This window comes from Ambystoma mexicanum, chromosome 7q (genome assembly GCF_040938575.1).
Source record: "Ambystoma mexicanum isolate Mex_15411 chromosome 7q, UKY_AmexF1_1, whole genome shotgun sequence".
NCBI classification, from domain to species: Eukaryota; Metazoa; Chordata; class Amphibia; order Caudata; family Ambystomatidae; genus Ambystoma; species Ambystoma mexicanum.
This window is the reverse complement of record NC_090941.1, coordinates 732,516,835-732,537,790: the sequence shown is the minus strand read 5'-3', so window position 1 is coordinate 732,537,790 and position 20,956 is coordinate 732,516,835. Positions and strand designations below refer to the sequence as shown.

Below are 20,956 nucleotides of genomic sequence, written 5' to 3'. Positions count from 1 at the left end.
TGTGATCAAGGCCCCTCAGTTTCAGATTATTCTAGGAATACCTTGGTTAGAGAAACACAATCCTCTGATCGATTGGCGAGCAAGAACGGTCCAGTTTCCAGAATGTGTCTCTACTTGTCACCCTCCACCTGGTGTTGCACTGGCAGCAATTTCTTCAGAGACTCCCCAGTTACCTCCCGAATACCTAGAATACCAAGATGTCTTCCGTAAGGATCAGGCTAACTCTCTACCTCCTCATAGGTTTTATGACTGTCCGATAGACCTGATACCTGGATCTACTCCTCCTTGTAGTAGAATTTATGCCCTCACCGAGCCTGAGAACCTTCACCTTCGACAATACCTGGATCAATACCTGGCAAATGGGTTTATTCGTCCTTCCAAGTCCCCTGCTTCTTCAGCTTTGTTCTTCGTTCCAAAAAAGGAAGGAGACCTTAGAACTTGTATAGATTATCGCTCCCTGAACCAGATCACCGTCAAGAATAGATATCCGTTACCTTTGATCCCTGAACTCCTGGACCAAGTCAGAAAAGCATGCATATATACAAAGCTGGATCTTAGAGGAGCCTACCACTTGGAACGAGTAAAAGAGGGCGATGAATGGAAGACGGCCTTCTGCACCAAATATGGGCTATTTGAATATCAGGTCATGCCCTTCGGACTTTGCAATGCCCCGGCCGCCTTTCAATATTTTATGAACGATGTCCTCAGAGAACTCATAGATGTGTGTGTTGTTGTTTACATTGACGACATCCTCGTTTATTCTTCATCGGAATCTGAACATCGGAAACACGTGAAAATGGTCCTCGAAAGATTGCGTCAACACAAACTTTTCGCTAAGTTGGAAAAATGTGTTTTCAACGTGACTGAAGTTGAATTCTTGGGATTCATATTATCACCTAGCGGAGTGCGTATGGATTCAAAGAAGGTCGATGCATTTCTCAAATGGCCATCACCATCCTCCGTAAAAGGTGTGCAAAGCATGTTAGGCTTCGCTAACTTTTATCGCAGGTTTATCCCCGAATTTTCTCGGATAGTCCAGCCCATCACTCCCTTGTTAAAGAAAAACAAACGTTTTGAATGGTCTACCGAGGCGGAACAAGCTTTCCAGGATTTGAAGACTAGATTTATCTCTGCACCAATCTTAAAACACCCTCGCCCCGAACTCCCCTACATCGTGGAAACTGATGCTTCAAGCCTTGCCATGGGGGCAGTTCTATCACAAAAGGACCCGGTAACCAATCAGTTGAATCCCGTGGCATTTTGGTCCCGCAAATTCTCGCCTCCTGAAATCAACTACACGATTACTGACAAGGAACTTCTGGCTATCAAGTCTGCCTTTAAGGCTTGGCGGCATTATCTGCTGGGGGCCCGACACACCGTTACTGTGATTACGGATCACCGAAACCTGCAATATTTGAAAACCGCAAAAGCCCAATCCTCTAGACAACTCCGTTGGGCATTATTCTTTGCCGAGTTTGACTTCATAATTACCTATCGACCTGGTACAAAAAACGGTAAAGCTGATGCCCTTTCTCGGATGGGAGTGGAAGAACATTTGATCAACCCTAAACCTGTACCAATCATTCCCGAACAAAGAATTCTGGGTGTAATCGCCACACAATCCCTAGAGGAAGTTAAGGATAAAGCCAGGCAACTTGTAACTCCAGCAGACATACAGAATTGGCATCTGCAGGGAAAGGACTTTGCAGTAAAGGACAATTTATTGTATTTCCAAGAACGATTATACCTGCCCAGCACAGATTTACAGAAAAAAGTAATCTCTTGTTATCACGATTCTTTAATGGAAGGACATCCCGGTATGGCCAAGTCCTCAGAAAAGATCAAGCGCTACTTCTGGTGGCCGTCTTGGAAAAAAGATATCAGAGACTTTATAATGTCCTGTGGAGTATGCGCCCAAAACAAGAGTCAAAAGGAAAGACCAGCAGGCCTCTTACGCCCTATTGACATCCCACCTCGCCCTTGGCATACGCTTTCTATGGACTTCATCACCGATCTACCTCCATGCTCCGGATACAATACGATTCTAGTAATCGTGGACTTATTCTCCAAGATGGCGCATTTCATTCCGCTCAAAGGCTTGCCAACAGCAGCAACTCTGGCCCGAGAATTTCTCGAAAACATTGTCCGACTGCACGGTTTTCCTTTGGTTCTAATTTCGGATCGAGGTAGTCAATTTATTTCTCATTTTTGGCGAAGTTGCTGTCGGTCGGCTCAAATTGATGTGAGACTATTGACCAGTCACCACCCTCAGACCGATGGACAAACCGAGAGGACCAATCAAACTCTGGAACAGTATTTACGCTGCATGCTGCAACAAACTGAAAAAACTTGGAAAGACATCCTTTGGATAGCCGAATATGCCTACAACAACTCTGTCCATTCGGGAACTGGGAAAACCCCGTTTTTTCTTTTATACGGCAGTCACCCTCGAACCTCGGAGTTGGATCCCCTCCAAGATCTTGAAACACCAGCAGTAGACTACCTGCATTCTACAATCACCCAAGCCTTTAAGGAAGCTGTTTCTCACCTTCAAAGGGCTAAAGAACAATACAAGAAAGGAGCAGATCAACATCGGAAGGAAGCCCCTCAATATCAAGTAGGGGATCAAGTCTGGTTATCCACCAAATATCTACCTCTAAAAGGGCCACGCACATTCAACCCAAGATACCTTGGTCCCTATTCCATCACTACCATAGTAAACCCAGTAGCGGTCAAGTTGGACTTGCCCCCGCACATGAAGATACATCCGGTCTTCCACGTCTCTCTATTAAAACCCGTGCAACCTCAAACCCGACTAACTAAATCTCCAAAACCCATCCTAGTTGATGGAGAACTCGAGTTTGAAGTCAAAAGCATTCTGGACTCCAAGATCTCCAAATCTAAACTATTTTACCTAATTGACTGGAAAGGCTACGGCCCCCAAGAGAGATCCTGGGAACCTGCTGAATATGTCCACGCTCCTCGCCTAATCAAAAGATTTCACCGAACATTTCCTGACAAGCCAAAACCCCCGGAGAAGCCCGGTTTGGGAGGGGCCTTGAGGGGGGGTACTGTCATGATCTCTGCATCCAAAAGGTCAGGGTTTTCCCAACTCCCTTGGAGGCAGATCCATAACCCAGGTTCCGAGGGCCAACCAGTCCCAATTGGGACCTTTTGGACCCAGTCCTGGCGTCAGTGGCACCAGGCTCATAAATATGCCCAGTCTCAGCGCTGGAAGCGCCGGGCTCATAATGCTTGGGTGGACTTACCTGCAGCAGACCATGCTGCTTACTTGCCTGCCAGTTGAGCCTCTGATCCTCTTCTGTTTGGAACTACTTTTCCTGTTGGGTGGGGCAGGAGCCACTCCCTAGGTTCAGAACACTGGAACTCTTCTGGAAAGCAGGAACTCTTTTCTTACCTAGGCGTGGCTGTGGAAGGAGACATCTAAGCACTACAGGAGGCTATTTAAACCACACCCGATGGATGAATCTTGCTTTGCGTTATTCTGCATCCTCTGCAGTAGAACGCTCATCGTGTCTTCTGCATTTGATCCTGGGCCTAAGGAAAAAGGCTTACCATCCTGAATCCAGTCTTCAGCAACATCTATAAAGACAAGAAAGAACAGGTTAGCATTACGGTCTTCAGTGACAGCGGTTCACTTACCTGGTCCATCGGCTGTCATCAACGCCTCGCGCTGCATTCCGGCATCTGAAAGACAAAGGCTTACCTACTCTTCGTGCGCTCCGGAGGTCTTCGCACTGCATTCCGGCATCTGAAAGACAAAAGCTCACCAACTCTTCGCACGCTCCAGAGGCCTTCGGCGCTGCATCCCGCATCTGAAAGACAAAACAAGGTGCGTTTAAAGACATTGGGGAACTTTAATACTCACGTGCCATTACTCCTTTCCACATCTAACCCAGTGGGTATTCCGGCACCCTGCAGCCGCTCCGAACTTGTACCTGCAAAATAAAAAGACAGTTAGAGCGCATCGTGAAGCAGGCAACAAGCGCTTACTTACGTGCTTCCAGGCGCTTCTATTCATCACACGGGCTCCATCTTCAACTCACTTCAGCCCGTCATCCGCCATCGCCGGAACCCTGCAAAACAAGAGACATCATTACTAAAGACTTTTAAAGACATTAGAATTACTCGAAACTTACCGTTCGTGCAGTAAACGACGGACAGCAGTCCTCTGAAGTCAAGAGGCCTGCTCCCCTTATCCAGTGAAGAAACTGGTTACAGCACCCTGCCCCGAGGCAGATGGAGAGCACGGCGTTCACTTACCTAAGGTGAGCGCGTTGACCTTTGGGGTTCTACAGGAGAAGAGAAAGGGAAGAAGAGAGAGACATTCAATAACCCAGTTCATTAATCCCATATTTTCTATCTGCAGACATCTTACCCTTCGAGTCAGACATACAGTGCACAGAGGTCCAGCCCAAAGAGCCAGCCGTGTGTTACACATCACCTTTGAAGATACGGCATACGCCCAGTCAAGACCGGCGCCTCTACGGGAATCAGGTGAGCGTTACAGTCAGACAATTAGAGATAAAAAAACGAGGACAACAAATCAGTTCAGGGACATTTAAGGAAACCTGTGTGTCATTAACATAACACTGGAAATGAGAAAAGAAGAAAAACTTCAGTTGAGCTAGAGGGACGAAATAGATATGGAAGAGCCACAATTATAGGATAAAACACAAGGATACTCCGCAGGTACACGCTGAGGTGGTGGAGTACAAACAGCCCAGTTGAAGCTGGTAAGGGCATTTAGTGAGGAAAACAAATCAGCCAGTCCAGTGCCTGGTCCCAAAATGGTTCCCGATACTTGCAGACAGAATTTCTTGTTGAATCTGAAAATGTTGTTCATCAATACTAGTTTCAACAATGTAAGTACAAAGAACCCATCACCTGTGCATTTGTCTGCTCCTAATAGAAGCCATTCCATGGCTTCCAAGCCTGCTTCGTGTATGATGTTAGTGTACAATGAGGTCACATCCATTGTAAACAACGTGTCCCGTCCCATAATAATCTGTATGTCATTGCGTTAGCAAAATATATTTGAGGTGACTCTTTGTAAGAATACAGTGGTTTGTTTCAAGTAGAACTGTTTGACACTCTAAGGATTCGTAAAGTATCATATGTTTGGTGTAATTTTTACTTTAAAACCAAGGAACTTTGTGAGACACCACCCTGAAAATGATAATTAAAAAAAGTTGATTGGTTTCATGTGAACCTTCCTAATAATGATATTCATCAATAATAAAACACATTTAAGAGTGACTTTCTACAAAGCATTCATTCGTTTATTTAATGTACCTGTATGAAAAACATAAAGAGACTTTGTCCGATTAGAGTGCAAATGGGTTACCTGTTGGCAAAAATAGGCTGTTTCTTGACATAAGTTGCTTTGAGTCTCCTCAGGCCCAGGGACTATGCCTGCTTGCACCAGAAGTGCATATTACCACTTATCAGGAACTAGTTATAGTTTGAGTCTATACCTACACAGAACATCTTAGAAATAGTACAACTGGCAGCACCCCTACAGTCTAACTTCTTGCAACACGCAAAAAGGTGACCAGCAACCAGATTAAAGTTTGAAATACAATTGGTCAGTATGTGATCGATTGATTCCTACTCCCAGCTTAACCATAGACTAAGCTGAAATGGACACATAATTGGCTCTGCCTAAAACGTACCCGCCTTCACAAGTTTTACAGAGGCATTGACTGATGCTACCCCATCCCTTCATGCATTTGTGAGAGCAGCCCAACAGTGTTTCCTTCAAGCATACATTTTGCAGGGCCCAAGTTAAATCTTCCAGACTGCAATGCTTAGGTGTACAGTTTGAAGGGGATGTCTCTGTGAAGGAACCACAGATCAGAAACACAGACACACACAGATAAGGAATTCCAGGTGTATGTTTTTATAAGAACTTCATGTGCTTGAAGCTTACGAATGAAATTATTTTCTTTGTATAGCTTGTCTTTCAGGGGAGCACCATTTTATACATAGCTCTATCAGCCAAAGACAGACAGCTTTCAAATGTCTGGCTTAGCTGAAATGGCCTATTCTATTTATTTATTTTGCAATTTGTATAGTGCGCCGAACCCTGAGGGATCTGGGCTCTGTTCTTGGCAATGGTTAGTACAGTAGTTACATGATAACACAAATGCATGATCGAGATGGATACATAGTTACATAATTGCAGTATGGTGACGTAAACTTAGATAGAGGGGGTTAGAAATGGATTGTACAGGTCGACATCAATTACAACCGTGTTTCATACGCTCACAATTCAGTGAGAAGAGTTTTTCATATCGTATAAACCCAACAAATTGATGGTATTTGATAAACATATCGCAATGCTCCAACCATGAGAATGCCAGACTCTACTACACGGATGCTCCCCCTAATGAGGGTGAAATATGTATGTGGTTGTCTGCATCGATGAGAGCCGTTTGTCGTGGGCTGATAAAGTTATGTATAAAATGGCAATGTCCTAAAAGACAATTTTCTAGAGCAAAACATATGCTTTTGAGCGAATTTATATACTCACGATGTAACCCACCATAACATAAATGTTGTTGGAGATATAGAATATATATATATCCATACACACACATATCTATACATCTATATCTTTATCCACATATATACTATTCAAACATGCCTTATATATTACTATATAATAATCTCTAATAGGGTATTATTACATAAGCCTTGCGGACGAACTTCTGACAAGTACGTAAAAAAGTCGTCTTTGACGAATCTTTAAAAATTTGTGTGATCCAGGTTTCCTGTGGGAAAATGTGTCCAGGCCTAGTGACGTCACAGAAAGAACAGTGAGCCATACCATGAGGCAAGGTCAACCACTTGTCCAATTGGAGGCCCATTTACTCCTGCAGCTTACATTCTTATGCATTCTAAATTATGCAAGTTGCTTGTTTGGCATAACCGAGGAACCGGGCGATGGAAGAGGAAACAGGAGGGAGGAGGGATGGAGCCAGTATTAAATGTTTTTGGAGAAATGTGAGGGTCAGTTGCTGGCAGGGTGTGTTTTGAGAAAGTATGCAGGCATCAGTTGCAACTGTGTGGTGGCTTGATGCGGCTATGAGATTATGTTGTTCAAACTGTAGGAGGGTGACTGTTTTCAGGATGTGCTAAACACCACTATGGGATGTGCTGTTACTTGGAGGACTTGCTCACACTGCAAATACCCGTAAGCACGCTACTGGCTCAATAAATACACTACAGGCACACTTTCGGTTCAGTAAGGAGAACCAGAGACTAGAAATCTAGAAAACCGGTTGTCCAGAAAATGTTTTCTTCTCTCTGGTCTGCCTGTTGTATGCGGGCAAGTAAGCAGAGTGGAGGCAGTGCCAGTAAAACCTCTCCGGGATGTGGTGAAAAACGGAGGATTCTTGCCATCGGATCCTAAATCGCTCAAACTTTCAATTGGCCAAGGCCTCTGGGCCGGAAACAAGGTTCAGCTGCAGTATGGTTAAGTTCTTCCTAGTTCAAAGGGGCATGTAACAGACCAGAAACAAACCACAGATGTGACGAACCATTGTGAGAGGACCAACGAAAAGTGAAATGAATAAATATGCTGCATGCGGCTTCCCCTTGAGCCCACGCAACAATAACTGACTCTTAATCTGGTTGTGTAATGCTTTGGCTTCACAACAGTGGACAACCAAAATTGTTGTAAACAGTAGCAGGTTTCCACAGCTCCTGGGGGCTTTTACAGAGCAACAGATTGGCCTATGCTTCCTTCGAGCAAAGCTTCTTTAGGGGCTCAACTCAATAAAAGATACTGCTGTTACAGGTAGAAGTCCAGCCTGTCTCTAGAGAATACTGGCTATTAATTGCCCCAGTAGCAAAAAGACTGCCAATAACAACCTAAACTGGTAGGAGGGCATGCTTCAACTGGAGGGTGAGGGGGTGTTTTCCACCTTAGGGGAGCAATCAAACAAACTGTGTTCTCCCTGTCCAGACCACCACTACCTCTGGACTGAAAACATCCCTGTTCTGGAGAACTACTCATCTACAGGGGTGTATTTTAGGTAGCTCTGTATGCCTAGAACAAATATGATCATTTAGGAGGATCCTTTTAACTCCTGCCTTTTCCTATGCTCGTGGTGTTCCTCAGCTCGTGCTAGTGTGAGAGTGCCACAAGAGAGCGGGTTACAGATGAGACACTTCATTGCTTGTAGCTCAAAATAGTTGCTTGCGTCTGAGAATAGACCGGTGGGAAGATACCTCTTTCACCATATCGTAAACATCGCCGGGGCGCACCCGACATTCACATGTGCATGGGCTCGTCCATGAGTTATTATGGGAAAGCATGAACTCACGTGTGCAGTTGGGGCTGCTCCAACATAATTGTGTGCATCGGTCACATAAATGACGCCACTCCTGCACTCCGGGGACAACGCTTACCAGCAGTTTACTCAATGAGATCATTATTTGGTGAATAAACAACATGTGTTGCAATCTGCTATGGATGTTAGGGGTTGGGCCAATCAGCTCATTAGACAATGCGGCAGTTCTCTCGCTGGAGCAACAGAGCAAGTCAGATAGACATTCAGAGCTCTAGGAGTCTACATTAGACCCACACCATATTTGACAAGACTAAGAATAGAGCTGCAAGGGTGTACAGTCGAGACTTGCAAGAGGACAGATGTCTGCCTTAGGATCCCTCAAGCCTTCCCTTTAAAGAGCAAGTCCCAGGAGGACCATGTCACATTAAAGACCAGACCACAGCTTGAGGTGCATTGGTGGTCCAGCCGAACCAAACCACGTAAGATTCAGAAAACTATTGAAAACTCATTTGTTTAAACTGTTTTCTTGAAATTGGACAACCCCAGATACACAATGTCTTTGTGACTTACAACCGAGCGCAGCCCACCTGTGCATTTGCAGCAGTTGCTGAATGTCGGGAAGAGGCTTCCGGCACTGACCAATCCCCATGCATCCATTGTCCACTCACAACATAACGTCGATCTCCAACTAGCACTGGGCCAAATGTTATTAAAATAAGGGTGGAAGCTCTGAGCTGCTGGCAATCCACCCTAATCATTTCCCCTCCCTTCCTTGCAACCTTTCCGTCTCTAGCTTCTAGCTTCTAGCCAATGCTTCTCCACCCCCTGCATGACTGTCTCCAGCAAGTGCTCTTAAGTCACTGTAGACTGACATGTTTGCTACTCTATTAAACTCTCCCAATAATTATGTATAAGCTTTACGGAGAGGCTACACATCACCACGAAAGCGCTAAGCAAATCCCTTATGCTACACAGGTTTAATCTGGGACGATGCGGCCATTTGGGAAGTAGACACCCTTTACCTATGAAAGACTTACCCGACATCCTAACATGACAAAAAAGGAGGAGCAAGAGGCAAACTTCCAGTCGCAAGCGACTTTAGGAGAGCGCGACAATGCAGGGTAAGTATATTATGAAGAAACGGACGGGCAATAAATCAGCGAGTGATCAAACCCCATGAAGCGCAGCCTTAAGAGAACAACAAACCAAAGTTACCACAAGCCGGCGTCTAATAAACATGCATGCCTGGGAAGCACTACTAGCCCGGCACTCAGCTCTTGCCGTAAGCGAGTGCTGCTCCACTCACTGTTCCACTCCAGAACATCAATCAGAGCCTTCGTAGAAAAAGGCAGGTCTCCAACAATCTAGAAGTGGTGGGCTTTTATAACTACTGCTTATATTACTGAACCAAATACACCATTTCCCAATCCAGGTTTATCCCTCCATGCTCGCTTGGGCAGGACACATATGTGCTATATGGATGTGGGGTTCTGGAAATACAGGCAAACAAACTTTACAGTCATGGTTTCAGAGCTCAAAGCCTTACTTTAAAATAATATTCTCCGACAGTGTCAATGGTTTAATGCCCGATTGCCCACTGTACAGGGAGCCAGGGGGATTGCGTTTGCCATCCAAGCCTCCTGTACAGCCTTGGCGAAGTCACCCGCAATTTGAGCATTGAACGCTCCTAAGCTGAATTGAGCAACAATTTCTTTGCTTTCCGGATCTGGAAACTCTGAGCGGTTAAGTAAGCAAACCTGATGCCAAGACCATCAAAACTGGGATACACATCTATAGCCTTCACTTTCCTGTGTACAGAGATATTTAGATGCTCTACGAATTCCCATCACAACCCACATAGACCTTTTGGTAGACTTTTCAGTGTTCATAATCAGACCAGACTAAATAACCTGACTTTTTATGCATCCTTCAGCACGCACAAGTACACAATTACCTATTAATGGCAGTATTGGGATTGGCTGGTCTGGGATCTGTACTATCAGCACCTCCCTCAAGGGGGCAATAGTTAGGTTGCAAGTGTAAATGCTGCGTACAAGAGGGAACCTGGAAGCAATCAAACCTCTGATGTGTTGAGAGGGGTCGGTGTGTTTCACCAAATGACCTCTACATTGCCATATTTATGGTATACCACTGAATATGCCGAGCATTCTATACATCCTGTGCTGAAAGTGACATCACATCTCCCAATAGTTTAGGGATATTCAATGGAAAAACAAGCCTTTCCAACTAAACAGATCCATGAAATTGGTTCTCACCGTATCTCACGTTGATAGAGGAAATGCCCTCAGAAAGTTCCCTTCTCATCAGCATAGTCATCACCACCACCCTACGACCAATGGAAAGCCCCGTCCATGCAGCTACTGCCTCATTGAAAGACTCTGCACGTACAACCGCATAATGACCACGCTCATGTAACTTCACTAGACAGGACTGTCCCCATGCATGCTTTCAACTAACTGGAAGACAAAGCACCCATTTCTGGTGATCGCCAGATAACCAAAAGTCACGATTTTAGGACTTTACAACCTCCGAGGTTCAGGCTTGCCCGTACAGCTGGGCACACTTTCTCAGTGGCTGCGGCAAAGGCTTGGAACCAGTTTCCCTTCCCTTTGCACAGCACCGAGTCCCACATTTTGTTCCGCCGTGCTCTTAAGACTTTTCTATTTTGATTCTGTGAACTGGTCTCCCTCCTTCTCTTATGTTGCGCTCTACAAATTTCATTAAGATAAGATAAGACCTGGCCAGACAAAAGCAGCAGACCTGCAAAAAGAGTAAACAAGCATTCTCTGTCTATTTCACCAGAATCTGGAATCCTGTACTCCTCCATATCAGATTCACCCCCACCTGCATGCAACTCAGAAAACAAATCATACCCTCCCCTTCAAAGAACACGTTTCTTTAACCCTGTAAGGTACAACCCCCAAAGGAAGCCACCCACGCAAGTATCCTGCCCGACTTCCGCTCTGTAAACATCCCTTCTCCGTTACACCCACACACCCACTTTCAGAAAGGTTACATGCTCCTCACCAACTGTGAATGTTAACTATTCCCTGCGGTCTTAAATGGTATGCTGGTAATGTATGCTATGGTTCAATGACTGTTCACACTGTAACCATCTAAAGTGCGCCCGTAACCCCTGCTGACGTACAGTGCTCCATTGCTTCCCCAATCTAGGTTCAGACTCAAATATCCCCCAAAAATAAAATCAATACATTCAGCAGTATAATTTGCGCATAAGAAGAGATTTTATCAGCATACTTGCCCGGCTTTGTTCTGTGGGTTTGGGAGCCAATGCTGACTCTTATTGCATATGTCAACATGTTATGTACATCAGTCCATCTGGGGAACACATTTGAACTGATGAACGCCCATCTATATGTGCCTTCTGGGGAGTATAGAGGACCCCTAGCTCAACTTCCATACTGGCAGCCATACTAGAGCTATATTTAATAATGTCTTGGGTAGTTCGCCTCCTACTGAAAATGGTAGGAGTTGCGCTTGATTAAGCAGTCCTCCGCGTGAGCCTAGGTAGGCATCCATTGAAAGTCGTGTGCTGTTGCGGGTGAGATCAGATGCCATAGCTAATATGGTCATTGGAACTCGGGTACTTACTTGGATTTGGCAATGACAAGAACGTCGGAGAAGAGGAATAGGTGCCGCTCCTGCGTCTGCAGCCCGGTCTTCAGATGGACGTGGCCATCCATTAGGAACTGTCTGTTGGGTGCCGTCAGCGACTGCAGGAAGGGGCAAGTCTCTGGACTAATAGGAGAAATGCAGTTTTCCCTGCAAAAGAAACACAATGAAATTGTAACTATCCTGTTTGATCGAAGAACAAATAGAAAATCACAAAGTGATTGATGGAAAGATTTGACCCTATGCTTGTTAGCCGCGTGAATTTCTTCTGGGCATTTGAACTGCACCAAATAATCACTGTGGTGGTCTCAGGGTGCATAGTTGGCATACTGTGCCTCGCCTGGGGTATCAAGCCCTTAATCTGAGAAGGAAAAGGCATAGGGAGAAGAAAATAGGATGGGGAAGACGGTGCAGATGGCACACATGTAGTGTGTTTGATGGAGAGAGATGGGGCAAAGGAATGTTTTGTGATGGCGTGAGTGCATGTGGATCCATTAGGGTGGATCACAGATTGGATTGTAGAATGGGATGTGCAGTCTAACATGTCTGCAATCACATGAGTTATGCATGCAATCTCCAAGAACGATAGGTAGCATTAGAACGTAACGCATGGCATCATGGAGGCTAGAGATGCGTACCAGCCGCCTAGCTGAACAGGTTTGGCTTTTAGATACAAGATCACAATTAAGTGTTCCCAAAAGGGCCCGGTGACAGTAACTGAGGGATTGCCAGGCCTGTAGGCTTGGTGTGGCCTGGCCAAGAATCGACTGTGAAAGATAAAACAATCAGTTGGAAAACAAATAGTTAAGCAGGGCGGGTAGTGAATTGTAGACACAGTCCCACTGCCACCACCAAGTAAAGAGATTACACCTACCTCCTAGAACTGCCAATCATCAATTGGAGTCCTGCAATCCACCCCTCCAGCCCCATACACAGACCACAAGTCCGACCACCAATCAAGTGCAAATAATTATTGCGCAATAGAACAATGAACCAAAACCTATGTGTGCAAAACGACAGTATGCAGCGTTAAGCATTTCTGAAGGAACCGAGAGAAAGTGGTAGGTTGAATTTGCAGCTGCAAGAATTTACTGCACATGATTGCTTTGTGCACAGTAAGGGTGCAGGGCACTTCATGAATCGCCAATAAGCAAATAGTTCTAGATTGGACTATGAAGAGTATATTTCTAAACGTCGTCTAGGGCAATTAGGAGGGATACAACAAATTATACTATGATGGAGTTTAAGTAACCATTGAAGGTTAAGTAACACTTAAATGGGGCCAACCTGCCTGACAATACCCCCACATGTGATGTTGCCCTCCTCATTTGATCCATTTATTACAGAAGTTAGCCAAACGATGACAAATCACTCTTGACTGTGGTCCAAATGATCGAATGAAACGGACTAGTGGATGGCCCATTTCTCATTGGCGTGGTCTAAGTTTATCATTCATCAGTTTCTTCTCCTACAGCCATTTCAATTCGCCTGCACGGTTTTTCATTTCAAGAATCAACACCAAATATGCCCCCTCTGTTTTTTATTTAGTGTTATTTAGCATAACGTACAGTCTTTTAAATACAATCCACAATCTCATTTGAATAATAAACATAATTAGTAGTTCATTCACAATATTTACAAATTCAAAAAGTAAAAATCCGAAGAAGCTTTTTTCCGGAGAATATGTCCCAAAAAATCCAAAGTTTTATTAAATAAACTATACACGCTTCATTGTTTCCATGCATAAACGTTTCACAAAGGTAATTCTCATTGCACACTTTCGCGTGCCCCAGGCCTGCATATAACTACATCTAATTTGTATTACAGAATAAGATGTTTTACAGTTTGGTTCTGACCCGATAATCGACATGTTCTTTCCTTCCGCATTGCATTCAGGCATGTCCCCAATATGTCAATGGTAGGTGCACCATTGAATTTAATTCTTATGTATGTCCATTTTAGGTGATTCCCCACGAAGCTTTTAACATAAGAAGGTGTACCTTCACGCCCCTGATAGTAAGTGACAAACACTTCAGTAGTAGATTTACTGGCTAGTTCCACTAGATCTTGTTCTGTGTCTGGGTTCACATTTTGTACTTTTACCTTGTATATGGTAGGGTCACATCATTACCAGTTAACATGTTTAACCACAGGTTAGCATGTTCACAAGTTTAGTGAGGTTACTAGTTCTCATATATGCATTTTTCCTGATGTATGCATCCCTTAGAAAGGATTTGGAATGTGCCAATTTTGGCATTCCAAGTTTTCCAGTACATGCGTTTGCTGCACTGGTCGATTTTCGCAGAAATACTCATAATATCATACTCCAACAGGATACATTCTATCGGTGTGTTCTTGTTTAGGTGCAATCACCTCCGCAAGATACATCTTTCAAGTAGGGCTACCCTGGCCACCATGTTTAGGCCCCAGATTTCAACCCGATAAGGTAGGATGGGTAGCATCTTGCTATTATACAGCTCAATGATGCTTCCCATGGAGTAGCCTCCCGGTTTATGGGTCAGTAAGCTGTCCTGAGCTGGATCAATCACTCTCAGATTGTTATAAGAGGTGACAGTCTATTAATTCTCCGTTTAATGTCTACTTCCAATGTTTGCACTCCGTTCAAAGAGTGATTTTTGGGAGTGAACGCCATGATTTTAGTCTCAATGGTGTTAATTTTTAATGAATTGAGCAGCACATATTCATGTAAGTGGTCCAGCATAGCCTGCAACCCCCTTGGTGTTAAGCCCAGCAATGCCAAGTCATTGGCATATACAAGCCATGCCCTCTCTGTAAAGGACTGAATTTGTCAGCTAGAGCAGAAGTAACCCGTATATTGAAATACATCTATATCACATACTTGCAAAACTAATTCCATCGACCATTTCTTGCTAATCACATAAAAGTTGCGCATTTGATACACGACATGCGTGTCACTCTACTGAAGGAGAGGTGGCAGCATGGACAGGGGTGTGCTTGCAGCCCACCACAGAGCGACACTATGTAACCACCAATGTGGGTGGTCTTTTAACAATAACCAGACCACAGAGAACCAGATGCGGGTCCTTTTCTGAGTGAGCAGAAGTGAAGGCGCCTTCAGAAATGCCTGCTCAATGGGAGGGTATTCTAGGTGGCTGCCAAGAGAGTCGCCAACAAGTAGGTAGCTAGTCATGTGTGCTCTCATTCTGCCAAGTCATATCCGAGTGCATAGTGGGCTCGCACCTGGGGGTCCCCAGACCTGGGTCTGTGGTGGTGAGAAGGAACGCGGGGCAGCAGGTACATGCAGCACTGCTAGATTGGTTAACCTGCTACGGTGTGTGGGTGTCTGTTTTGGGGGAAATCTGTGCTCTTCTTTGCAGTTCAAGCGAGGAGTGTGTAGTTGCACGATGGGCTCGCGATGTGCTGAAGCGATGCCCCGGCACTTGGGGGCAGATATGATATTGGATAGAATGCTGGCAACATGAGACACATGCTGTTAAAGCCTACGGTTGGCAACGCTCCTGAGGTCAATCATAGATGAGCCCAGAGTGGACTATGAGCAGCTTAAAGGGGCGTCGTAGAGAAATTAGGCAAAGAGGCCATTCTGAGCAACAATCAAGAGATGATAAACCTAGTGGACTGGCGTGCACATGCGTCATCCTCATAGCCAAAGAAAGTTGCAACTCTCAGAAATCCTCGCGGTTCAACCATGGGAACGTCAAGTAGTATGGTTCAAGAAGAAAGGTGGTAATATGGACTGTTTGGGTAAGTGTACGGGTCGATCTAGTTGCACACCAGCTGGGCACAAAATGGCTGTACAAACAATACTTTTGCACACACTCCAACTGCAGGGAAGTCATCACAATAGCACTTCGCCGGAGGATGCCAAGATCCTTACACAGGCCCTGGCTCTCTGTCACAGTTAAGATCGTTTTACCACTGCTCCACGTTTTTCGGGCAGAAAGCTCATATTGGCACAACGTCCAACAGTTGTAATAGTAATTGGTTATCTATAACGTGCTTAATAGCCTGTGGTTTCTAAGCGGGGACCCAGGATCGAACCTGTGTTGCTCCTCTTGCTTCCAAGACGAGCGTGTTGCCCCTGAGCTATCCTCCAGAGACAAAGGAAATAAGGAAAAATGCAGAACTATATGCCTGGTTCCATAATGTGTGAAGTCCAGGGCCTATCTAACTGTAAAAAGCTGAAAGCAATGGGTAAGAGGGGGAAAGGTAGAGCATAGGACGGGGCTGGTGGGGGGGATCCCCATGAAGAGAGGCCAAAGGGAATGATTGGAATTGCGAGTCAAGGAAGAACAGGCAGAAGAGGCAGACTCAAAGGGGAGCAGATCGCCGGCAGCATGGCAGAGAAGGCATGACAGGGAGGAGGAATAGGGTGCAGAGGGTGATTGTGTGCCAAGGAAGTGGACAGGAGGAAAGGGCATCAGGGAGTTGCAAAAATGGGCATCATGGGAAAGGGAGATGCTGGCCGGTCGCATAAATTCCACAAGAGCTGGAAGGCAGAATTTCAAGATGGAAGAGCAGCGTTGGGGGCTTCCCACTAGGGTGCCTTCGCAGTTGTGGAAGAGAGCACCCAATTCTATAGAGTGTGACAAATGTAGCATCATTGTATTGTGTAATAAAATAAATTAGAGCGGTTTGAAGCGCGGGGAATCCAGCATGAACTGATACATGAAAAACGTGATATTATAGGTTATTTATAACACGCTTAATACCCAGAGGTTTCTAAGCGCGGATCCGGGGATCGAACCTTTGTTGCTCCTTGTCGTCTTTCTTCCAAGGTGAGGCCGTTGCCCCTGAGCTATCCTCCCGAGACGATATGATAGAGACATGTCACGATAGGTTTTGCAAAATAAAAATGATGTGAACCACAATGTAATCCACATCAACCAGTGTCCACCTTTTAATACAAAAATGATATGCCAGCAGTGAGTCGGAGTAACAATGAAGAGGGCATCAACTGGGCAATATACTGGGTGATGTAAATGAGCATTAAGCATCACCAAACCAACAGCGGCACAGGTCCTTCACCTCTTAAACTCTGCGGCAGGCACGGTTGGCACCCAATGCTGCATGTGGTGCTATTCAAATACCTTTCTTATTTCACGCCATAGATGAAGCTACTGTAACGCGGAATGGCGTTCAATGCCTGGCAAAGTGCGCTGGGGGGCATGAAATAGGACGGGAAGTCAACCCACGACATGTACCGGCCTCCTAGTGACGCACAAAGCCAACATTTATAAGATTTTTAAAGTGTGTTCTACACAGTCATGAGCTCTGCTCACATACCTGTGGTTAAAGCTTTTATTCATATTTTTGCATTCCGGCAAATATCCCAGACAGGAGCTCTGCCTTGAGTTAGGCTATAATTATGATGGTAAATCGAACAAAAGGGTGATTGTATTATGTTCATATTGGTCGCTACATCTGAAAGCAAAAGCTGAGACCAGTACCCTACTGAGCTACCCAGTGACCCCATAATACAGATTATAAGCAAGCTCAACCCTTTTCCTGTGAGAAAATGTGGAAATAAAAAAGGTTACCACACAAAAGAGGCCCAGGGTGCAGAGGCCTACGGTGGAATCTCCAGAGTTCCCTATAGACCAGTCCACCCCTGGAGCTACCAGACTAAGGTGATGAGAGCAATTTCCTGCCACAGTGCCCATGACGAATTCGACCATCCGCCCAGTGGGTGTGCACTCTCCTGGGCTTTTTAGAAATTTTAAGTGAAATCGAATGATGGTAGATCAACCTCCGGACAATGTGTGGCACTAATCCACACACATTTGTCTATGCTCACCGCACGACATACACATAGACCTGTGCACTGTGGGTGGACACAGCCTACAGGCACCATCTGCCCTGTCATATTTAGTTGGAATATGACAGTGAAGCGTACATCAAGGCATCTCAGAAGGGGGAAGGCAAAACCATCTTCCTGCCATGGCCAGCCTAATAAACTAATAAGGGCTCAATTGAACTGCCCTATCTTTTGTTAGCTCTCCTGGTGGCAGCTTCACATACTAATAGAGTTATTTCAAACAGGCCCATGTGGGGGCCTGGTCGCAGGAATAACACAGGACAGGAAAACCCCAACAACATTTGATATGCACTGTGTCAACCTGAAGCCAGTATCAAGGGCAGTGTCTGGAACTATGTATTTACAGTAGTGAACCCAACAGGGGGACCCCATTCAGAAGGTACGAGTATGTGGTTTGGCAGCGACCAAAAGTCTGGTCTCGCCACAGCTTCAAGGGAGCCCTGGCGCTTTAATCAGGAACCACAGATTACCCAATTAACCAGAGAGACCCTTTGATCCACAACAAACAGGAAGATGGGAGGGCCTTAGTATTACATGTTTTCAACCCTTTACCTTTTCCTTTGCAAAGCACTCTGGTTATGACCTCATGCATACAGGAGATCATTGGTGGGGGCCCAGGATTGGTTCATTAAGGTAGACTTAGCCTACACCTATCACTGTGGCCCATTTGGCTTTAAAAGAGTGTTGAGCCCCTCTTTAGGGCAGATCATCTGAAGACTTTGCTAGGAGTAGCAAGAACAACTCTGCATTAGCCCCTGGCTGAAGGTACAGTCTTGTCTGACATCTTCTGCCAGCGATGGAAGGCCAGCAACTCCAAGAGGGAATCAAGATCCCTCCCCTAAACATCTCCCAGGGAACAGAGGAAGATACTGAACCCAGAAGACCGTTCAGCAGCTCCAGAACTGGTACCCAGCCAGCACACAGCGTGCCCTGCTAGGCTCTGCAGAAAGCTTCCTAGGTGGGAAGTGCCAGAGAGTCTCTGAACCAAACCAAGGACAAGGCAGTTGCCTGCAGCACTCTCCTCAGCTTGGGCCGTCCACCTTAAAGGATGGCACAAGCCCAGTGAAGAAGCTAGGAGGAGTGCTTCGACAAGCATCCACCAGCGTCTGCCTTAAAGAACATTTTCAAGTCAGTCGAGCCCCTCGAGCTGCAAGTGATTGCACCGCTGACGGTTAATATGCTGCAGTTTCTAACACCGTCCGAGATGCCTCGACCAGTGCTTCAGACCCACCAACCAGCATTGAGATAGCGATTTCTGACCAGAAGCCGCCGTGTTGGCCAGCCTGCAGCCATCCATCCAGCCTCGCTCGTCGAACTGCCTGCCACCTGATACCCGCAGCTGTGTCCTGTCTTGAACTCTGTTGCAGGAGCTGCAAAGTGCCCTGAAACCGATTCGACCCTGTCGAGCACCAAGAACGGCCAAATACAAAGTGTCCAAACCATCACAACACTTGCTAAGAACTGCAATATAAATGTCTGAGTCTCATCTTCCATTCTCCTGTGGACACCATCTACAGAATCCAGCGAGGAACATTACAATTCAAGCTGTGATATGGTGGCAAAGTGGCAGGATAACAGCGCAGGTGCCATGAAAATTAAATTATTATGAAGTCTCCTGGGGGTACCCCCTCACATCTCCACGTGGGTAGGAGGGGAGAGTGGGTTCGGGGGTTTGAGCTCATGCAGAACCAAAACTTAAAATAATGATGTACGTTTTATGCAACCACGGGTAGAAAGCAACCTTCACAAAGACTGACAAGACCAGGGCAAAAAGCCTGGCAGAAGCACCCAGTTTCCCACAGCTTAGGCTACAGAGAACAAACACTTGCCCGGCTGATGGGACACTGAATAAGAAGGTAGTTGCTTAAATTGCATCTAGAGTAGCTTACAAACACACAATCAGACATTTCCAACACAGGAAAATCCAACTTGCGACCGCAATTTAACCACGAGACGCTAAAAATAGTGTTTATTTTAAGATTGCCGTTACTTCACTATTGAAGTGTATTTTTTTTCGCCATGCCTCCATTGCAATCCACGAGGCCGACTACATTCAAAGATGGCCAACGCCACCCTGATGCTGCTACACAGCCTCCATCTGGCCTGATCAGATTGGATTGGTTGCTCCACCGCATTTTCTGCCCAATCCCATCGCCGGCAGGCGAGTGCCGGCCCAACCCACTAAGGCCACCCAACAAGGCTGCCTGTCTGGAGCCGGTCGTGAGCTGTCAGAGCCAGGGACAAAGAACGCTGCCCTATCTCCCAGAGACTGCCACCAGGGTTCACCGAATCATCCGACCTTACATCCAGGTAAGATACACCCCTGCACCTTGCAGATTCCACTACCTGACTCTCACACGTGTGCAACATAATCATATCCCAACCCGTCTCCCCCTACGTATACCATGTGGATATCATTCCGCCTGATTACTATTGCCTGGAAATTCTAGGAGCATCTGTTACTAGCGTGACTTTTACCGTATGTACTGTTCTACTCATTTGCAATTGTCTCTGCATGACTAACTATGAACATGTTGTACCCGAGCAAGTCGTAAAACGAGTACCTGCCTACGTCCGTAATTAATTACTATATGCTCCATTAGATATATTGTGAATTACCACCCATCCAGAAAACAGCTGTGAAGCATTATTAGTGCACCTGCCCGTTTACTCACTATTACAAATCCACGGCACGTCACTGCCTTGCTTGTCATTCAGCCCTCAGTACACTGCCAATACAAACTTAGCTGGGACTTTATTACGTCTCCTTACCAGGTATATATGCATACAATATTGTAATTACTACTCTACCATATTGTACTATCTGAAATACTGCCTCTAGCATACTGTGTATCTACATATGAGTTAGTTGAGCCTTATACCAGTCCACTATGTTTGAACTTCGAATGTGCATTAAGCAAACTGTGCCCAACACATAATCCATGCCACTGCCTACCTTGCCATTACCTGCACTCTGTAACTGGCCCACTGTGTTGTAATACCCGATTTATGCTCCTAGCCTATTATGCCTTGTGACGTTATTGTGCATTAACGTGATTGTTGCAACTAGCCTATTTGGTAAGTCTAATTTAACTGCATTGGCAACCAGGCTGTTGTGCCTATTGTGCCCAGCATTTCCTATCATGCCACTGGGCCTCCACGT

The 20,956-nt window shown here is 45.5% G+C and overlaps 1 protein-coding gene across 1 annotated transcript in view; it reads right to left on the bottom strand.

Annotated features, from left to right (window-relative positions):
- ARHGAP20 (Rho GTPase activating protein 20) overlaps positions 1 to 20,956 on the bottom strand; it is a 281,646-nt gene that overhangs the window by 130,926 nt on the left and 129,764 nt on the right. Inside the window, exon 3 of the mRNA XM_069639712.1 lies at positions 11,955 to 12,125. Within this exon, the coding sequence (XP_069495813.1) occupies positions 11,955 to 12,125 (171 nt within the window). The remainder of the gene's footprint in view (positions 1 to 11,954; positions 12,126 to 20,956) is intronic.